This window comes from Epinephelus moara, chromosome 19 (assembly GCF_006386435.1).
Source record: "Epinephelus moara isolate mb chromosome 19, YSFRI_EMoa_1.0, whole genome shotgun sequence".
Classification (NCBI taxonomy): domain Eukaryota; kingdom Metazoa; phylum Chordata; class Actinopteri; order Perciformes; family Serranidae; genus Epinephelus; species Epinephelus moara.
This window is the reverse complement of record NC_065524.1, coordinates 41,741,009-41,749,330: the sequence shown is the minus strand read 5'-3', so window position 1 is coordinate 41,749,330 and position 8,322 is coordinate 41,741,009. Positions and strand designations below refer to the sequence as shown.

Genomic DNA, 8,322 nt, shown 5'->3' with positions numbered 1-8,322 from the left:
CGACTTCCACTTTACTGAGACCCTGAACACATCACTGCTTTACTGACACCATGAACACATAACCACTTTACTGAGACCCTGAACACATCACTGCTTTACTGACACCATGAACACATAACCACTTTACTGAGACCCTGAACACATCACTGAGACCCTGAACACACCACCCCTTGACTGAGACCCTGAACACATCACCGCTAAAGAAACCCTGTACACATCACTGAGACCCTGAACACATCACCGCTAAAGAAACCCTGAACACATCACTGCTTTACTGAAACCATGAACACATAACCACTTTACTGAGACCCTGAACACATCACCGCTTTACTGAGACCAGGGTTCCTACACATTTGGAATTTCAAAATTCCATACTTTTCCATACCCTAATTTCCAGACTTCTCTGCGGTTTTTTTTTTCAGAGAATATGCGACATCTGAGTAAATATATCAGTGTATCATATTTCACATCATATTTAATTATTTTTAATAGGCGATTGTAGCCAAGTACCATAATGGCATGCAAATAAAAACTCAGGTAAGTTCAATGTCTGGGCTGAGGCAAAAAGGTTGGGACTCTGGGTGCAAGTGATGCAGTAACGAGACGTAGGTGTTTTTTCCTTTCATGTGGCTCAGAATCATGGCAATGGCAATCTTTGTCAATCATTCTCCATCTATAATTGTGCGCCCTACACATCCCTGAGTCCCTGAACACATCACTGTGACCCTGAACACATCACTGTGACCCTGAACACAAAACTGAGACCCGGAACACATCACTGAGTCCCTGAACACATCACTGCTTTACTGAGACCCTAAACACAGGGTCAACACCTGTCCTGTCTGAGTCGTACCAAATGATAGCGTCATGATGACATCATGATGATGTTGTGAAGTCTCACCTGGACCTCCACCAGGAAGCCGTCGTTGAAGGTTCCTCTCAGGATGAAGTTACGAGACGTCCCGACTAGAAACTCCTCCCCCTTCCCCTCAGACACTGCTCTGATGGTTCCGTACTGATCCGGGACCTGTGAACACACCATCAGCCATGTGACCTGGGTGATGTGTGTGTATCACAGTGTGTATCTGTATGTGTGTGTGTGTGTGTGTGTGTGTGTGTGAGTGTGTGTGTGTGTGTGTGCAGTACCTCGATGTCCCTCTCCGCTCGCAGCTCATGGTCCCACAGGATGATTTTTCGGTCTTTTCCTCCTCCGGTCAGCAAAGTGCCACTCCTCATCTCACATAGACAGAACACGCTGCCCTCGTGACCTTTAACCTGCCGACAGATCTGGAACGCTGCGTGCACGCACACGCACACGCACACACACGCACACACACACACACACACACACACACACACGTGAGTCTTGCCTGCTGAACTGAAATGTTACAAAAAAGTTGACAGAATGAATAAAAACGACCTTCATCAACGTTAAATTCTGTGTGTTCATACGTCATTATAAAATCTGTGTGCTCATACGTGTCATTATAAACTGTGTTCATACATGTCATTATAAACTGTGTGTGTGTACATACGTGTCATTATAAACTGTGTGTGTTCATACATGTCATTATAAACTCTGTGTGTGTTCATACGTGTCATTATAAAATCTGTGTGCTCATACGTGTCATTATAAACTCTGTGTGTTCATACGTGTCATTATAAACTGTGTTCATACGTGTCATTATAAACTATGTGTGTTCATACGTGTCATTATAAACTGTGTTCATACATATCATTATAAACTGTGTTCATACGTGTCATAAACTCTGTGTTCATACGTGTCATTATAAACTATGTGTGTTCATACATGTCATTATAAACTATGTGTGTTCATACGTGTCATTATAAACTGTGTGTTCATACATGTCATTATAAACTGTGTGTTCATACGTGTCATTATAAACTCTGTGTGCGTTCATACGTGTCATTATAAACTGTGTGTGTTCATACGTGTCATTATAAACCCTGCGTGTGTTCATACGTGTCATTATAAACTGTGTGTTCATACGTGTCATTATAAACTCTGTGTGTGCTCATACGTGTCATTATAAACTGTGTGTTCATACGTGTCATTATAAACTGTGTGTTCATACGTGTCATTATAAACTGTGTTCATACATGTCATTATAAACTATGTGTGTTCATACATGTCATTATAAACTCTGTGTTCATACATGTCATTATAAACTCTGTGTTCATACGTGTCATTATAAACTGTGTGTGTGTTCATACATGTCATTATAAACTCTGTGTGTTCATACGTGTCATTATAAAATCTGTATGTGCTCATACGTGTCATTATAAATTCTGTGTGTGTTCATACGTGTCATTATAAACTCTGTGTGTGTTCATACATGTCATTATAAACTGTGTGTTCATACGTGTCATTATAAACTGTGTGTTCATACATGTCATTATAAACTATGTGTGTTCATACGTGTCATTATAAACTCTGTGTGTGTTCATACGTGTCATAAACTCTGTGTTCATACGTGTCATTATAAACTCTGTGTACATACGTGTCATTATAAATTCTGTGTGTGTTCATACGTGTCATTATAAACTCTGTGTGTTCATACGTGTCATTATAAACTCTGTGTGTTCATACATGTCATTATAAACTCTGTGTGCGTACATACATGTCATTATAAACTCTGTGTGTGTTCATATGTGTCATTATAAACTCTGTGTGTGTGTTCATACGTGTCATTATAAACTATGTGTGTTCATACGTGTCATTATAAACTATGTGTGTTCATACGTGTCATTATAAACTCTGTGTGTACATACGTGTCATTATAAACTTTGTGTGCTCATACGTGTCATTATAAACTCTGTGTGTTCATATGGGTCATTATAAACTCTGTGTGTGTTCATACGTGTCATTATAAACTCTGTGTGTGTGTTCATACTTGTCATTATAAACTCTGTGTGTTCATACGTGTCATTATAAACTCTGTGTGTGTTCATACGTGTCATTATAAACTGTGTGTTCATACGTGTCATTATAAACTCTGCGTGTTCATACGTGTCATTATAAACTCTGACACATACGTGTCATTATAAACTCTGTGTGTTCATACATGTCATTATAAACTCTGTTCATACGTGTCATTATAAAATCTGTGTGTGTTCATACGTGTCATTATAAACTCTGACACATACGTGTCATTATAAACTCTGTGTGTTCATACATGTCATTATAAACTCTGTGTGCGTACATACATGTCATTATAAACTCTGTGTGTGTTCATATGTGTCATTATAAACTCTGTGTGTGTGTTCATACGTGTCATTATAAACTCTGTGTGCGTACATACATGTCATTATAAACTCTGTGTGTGTTCATATGTGTCATTATAAACTCTGTGTGTGTGTTCATACGTGTCATTATAAACTCTGTGTGCGTACATACATGTCATTATAAACTCTGTGTGTGTTCATATGTGTTACATGTCATTATAAACTCTGTGTGTGTTCATATGTGTCGTTATAAACTCTGTGTGTGTGTACATACGTGTCATTATAAACTCTGTGTGTTCATACGTGTCATTATAAACTCTGTGTGTGTTCATACGTGTCATTATAAACTCTGTGTGTTCATACGTGTCATAAACTCTGTGACGGACGGCATAAGATGATGATAAATAACTTATAATGGGGTGTGTGTAAAGTCAGTGTGTGTGTGTGTGTGTGTGTGTGTGTGTGTGTGTGTGTGTGTGTGCGCGTGCGTGCGCGCGCTGATGAATCAGCTCTGCTCATGTAACTTCCTGCAGCAGCCAGCAGGAGGCAGCAGATCACACAGAAAACATGTTTCCTCTGACTTCCTGTTTGAGCAGATCTGCTGCTGGAGTCAGACCTGATCCGAGACACTCCTCACTGTCTGTACGTGTTTCTGTCCGACACCGAGACACCGAGCAGAACGTGAACATGACCAGTCTGAATCTGTGGTGTTTATAAATGTGTCGGTGCTGGCTGATGAACTTTGACCTCACTGCACAACTTCAGTCGAAAACATTTAACTGTTGGCACCACTCCTCCGTAAACCAGTTTAACCACACTAAAACCATCAGTGACACACACACACACACACACACACACCTACACCTCACAGTGTTGAACTGATCTCAGGTCAGAATCAGGATCAGGATCAGTCGGACAAACAGTCAAAGGTTCGTCTGTGTTTCTGTGATTTCAGAAGTCTGTTTAAAGAAGCTCAGCTGGTGAAATCTGTCACGACACAGCATCACTGTGGTGCACAGCCAGATACACACACTGAAGGTCACAGTGTTTAAGGTCACTGTGTTTAAGGTCACAGTGTAACAGGAAGTGATTGCGAATCAGTTTCAGCTGCTTTGGTGCAAATCACAGAGACGATAGGAACAATGGAGAGACAAACAGGAAGTGGTTTTACATGTGGTGTCCACAGACGGCTGCTCTGTGCTGATCCTTCCTGACTGAGTCTTCCCTAGTTTGGTCTTCTGCTAGTGTCCTCGTCTCTAATGGTAACAGGAGGCGGTACCCTGAAGCCCAATCAGGTTTCACAGGTGGTCCAGCCCCTTCAGGATGAAGGTTTGCTGTGTCTCCACAGTCTCAGGAGGACAGTGTCCGTCCTCATGTGTCCAGCGTGTGAAGGCTTAGGGTTAGCACCTATGGGACGTTATGTATTGGTGCATCCACCACAGACTGTCCAGGAGTTCACTGATGCCCTGATCCAGGTCTGGAAGAGATCCCCCAGGACACCATCCTCTAACTCATCAGGAGCCCAGATGTTGTCAGGAGGTCATACAGGCAGGCAGGGTTCGAACACACTACTGAGTCATAATCCAATCCTCATTGGGTCGATGATTTTGGATCCAGTCCTCAGTGGGTCTTTGATGCTGGATCCAGTCCTCAGTGGGTCGATTATTTTGGATCCAGTCCTCAGTGGGTCTTTGATTTTGGATCTGGTCCTCAGCAGGGGGGTTAGGGTTACTGATGTCATTCGTTATTCAGGATCTGATGATATAACTTTTTCCTTCATGTTTCTGAGCAGAGTGTATGACAGATACTTGTTATATTAGCCCCGCCCCCTTCTCACCTCTGGGTCCCTTGCTGGTGGGAGTCTCAGCAGAACTCCTGGTCCAGACCAGCAGGACTCCTCCGGAGTCTCCCGTCAGAATGTCTCCAGTACTCAGGAAAGCCAGACACTGGACAAACTTTGGCTTCTCATATTTCTGAAAACACAAACAAATAACAGAGTAAGAGTTAGACCTGGGGGGTATTCCAGAAAGCGGGTTTAGTGACAACTCTGAGTGTGTTAACCCTGAAATGAGGGAAACTCTGAGTATGTTAACCCTGAAATGAGGGAAACTCTGAGGGCCAAATCCACAAAGAATGAACTGCGGCCGCTGATAGCACCTTGAATTGCACTTCATTTGCACCCACAGTTTGCTCTGTCTTAACATCCTATTCACAAAGGATATTGCACTAATGATATACCAGCGCAAACACGCCCACAAAGTTTGGCAGCTGAGTGCAGTTTGCCCCTGATTTGCCCCTGATTGCAATTAGCCACACATGGCAAAGTATAAATGCTGGCTTTGCACCAAGAACACCGTGGCAGAACAATGGCAGACTTTGTTTGGCAAAGTACTGAATACTGTATACCCTCATGTAGTGATGTCTGCTGGTGAGTCAGTCTAACAGTGTCGGATGGGTTGAGGCTGTGGATTTGACCCAGTTTGACCACTTTATCACTATTCCCTCTCACTTGTAGCTGTTTTTTCGTTATCTTTTGAATTTAATATGAATTATGGAACCGTTTTTGTTCACGTTTGTTTCCCCCGTTTCGTAAAATAAATTATTGAAAGTTGCTTTTGAAGTGCGTGACAGAAGTGCGTTTTGAGAACGACCGCAGACTGTCACCTGTTCAACGCATCAATATCTTCGGATGCCATTAAAGTAATAATGATTATAATAATAATGTCAAAATATTATTTACAGACTGATTTAACAGACGATCACTGCTGCCACGATCACTGGAAAGTCTGGGCGAGAGGCTTCCACAGAGGAGCGCCCAGTTTGCACCAGCTTTCTAAAGACGTTATTTACTTCACTCAAACTGCGTGTGGCTATTAGCGCTGGTGTTAGTGAATTAGACGTTGTTTATCAATGAGGCTCATTTGCATAGAAAGGGGCAATTTTTGCGCCAAATATATGCATATTACCTCATTTAAATACGTGCAAATAACACCGGAGCACCGAGACGCAATCTGCTTGGCAGCGCAGTTAGTGGAGCATTTCACCCTCTGCGCGTGCTTTGTGAATTAGACGGTATCTGTTTGCTCCATTTTTACCGGTTCAGCGGCCGCAAAAGCCACGCAATCCTTTTGTGAATTCGGCCCTGAGTATGTTAACCCTGAGATGAGGGAAACTCTGAGTTTTCAGTTCCAGACAGAGAGGTAAGTCAAACTCTGAGTTCATTCTGTCTCCTCCCTACTGCCGAACCTGAAGCAAGCTGGCAGACACACATGGGTTGTTCATATGTAGGAAATCTGATCGATATCGAGGCAGAATTAATTCACAATGCTTTACGCTGGGAGAGGATCTTCAGACCCCGTTTAGATGTGCTGTCTTTCCCCAATGAATATCTGTTTGAACCGTACTGTTTTTCATTAGACTCAATCATTTACCGGCCACACATATCAAATCTGACACACCACGGACGTGCACTCTCATCAGAGCAAATGTGCATCGCGCTACGTTTTTTTGCCAATGGTAGCTTTTTATATGATATTGGTGATGTTTTGCGGCCTCTGCCTTCTTTCTGTTGGCTGAGTAGAACTCAAATGTTACTCAGCAGGATATTAGGCAAGAGGACACACAAGTTGAAACAGTATTTTTGGGGGGTTTAAATTACTAGTGACCTACAGTACATAATGACATAGCCACTGAATGACAGGTTATTAAAGCTACTTTGTTTAATAAATCAAATATGAATCAAACTAAAGGAAGGTACAGTCATGGCCAAGTCAAATATGCCTTACCTGTTTGAATGATGTTTTTATATTTAATTTGAAGCTGCTTCCAAGTGTGTTTTTCCCCTGTGAGATTGAACCTACATGAACATCAGATTTTATTCCAAACCACTTTTTCACCTGTAAGCTATGATTTTAATTAAGTGTGGTTAAATGTAAATTAATGGACTAGTGCATTCAAACGTACGCGTTGACTTGGCAGCAGTTTTCTCCCATGCTGCCTCTCTCTCCTTGGCAGCTTCAGCGCTGTTACTTTGTTTATGAAATATATGCTCATATTCGCTGTAGGCATTCATGAGCACCTCCAATTCCACAGGCGTAAAATAAGTTGATCACTTTTTCTCTCCAGTTGCCAAGGCGACTCGAGGTATCGGGGCTCCATTGATGATGGGTTTTTATTGTGGTTGTGCACGTGCTTAACTCAAGGTGTACCTACTCAGAGTTGACTGAACTAATTCATATCAGCTGTTCTGGAACCAGATACTCAGAGTTTCCCAGCTCAGGGTAAGTCAAGTCAGAGTTCAGGATTAGACTCAGAGTTTGTTGAACCTCCTACCTGGAATACCCCCCTGACTACAGACCAGGGCTACAGAGTTAGATCAGGACTACAGACTTAGACCAGGGGTCTCATGTACAAAGGGTGCGTACGCACAAAAACGTTGCGTACGTCCTTTTCCACAGCAAAGTTCAGATGTATCAAGAGTGAAATGACCGTGGAAATGTGCGGTGTCTCACGCCAACTTCATGGCTGGCGTACGCACGTTTCTACAGCTGTTGATACTTTGGCGACACTTAGAGGTGATGCTGGGAAACTGTTATAATAAATAAATGTGAAAACAATCAGTCCTCAGAGTGATGTGCACATCAGAGACACATGACAATTAACACTGATGAACAATTAACACACCCACGTGTCTGCAGTTAGATGAGCGGATATAAAAGCATGCGCAAAGTCGAGCAGAAAATACTAGGGATGTAACGATACCAGAAACTCACGATACAATATAAAAAATTTATTGTTAAAAATAGCTATTTTATTCAAAAATAGTGCATGTACACTGTACAGCATGTTATTTTAAACTTGGAAGCGTATCATAAACAAATCAACCCACAGCTGAACATGTGCTTTCATTTCCCCCCTATTACTGCTAGGCAGGCAGACATTAAAGTGCCATAACAAAGTCATGTCAATTAAAACTATAGTGACAGAATATGAAAATGGAAACATTCAGTATTTTTTAACCTACTCTGAACAAAAGTAGTGTAGTACTATTACTAGAAAGTCATCTGAATGACATCA

The 8,322-nt window shown here is 41.8% G+C and overlaps 1 protein-coding gene across 1 annotated transcript in view; it reads right to left on the bottom strand.

Annotated features, from left to right (window-relative positions):
- Nucleotides 1-8,322, bottom strand: part of LOC126406270 (echinoderm microtubule-associated protein-like 4) — a 49,840-nt gene that overhangs the window by 16,214 nt on the left and 25,304 nt on the right. Inside the window, exons 14-16 of the mRNA XM_050070423.1 lie at nt 5,084-5,219; nt 1,147-1,295; nt 902-1,027 (exon numbers count right to left, since the gene is read on the bottom strand). Of these exons, the coding sequence (XP_049926380.1) occupies nt 902-1,027; nt 1,147-1,295; nt 5,084-5,219 (411 nt within the window). The remainder of the gene's footprint in view (nt 1-901; nt 1,028-1,146; nt 1,296-5,083; nt 5,220-8,322) is intronic.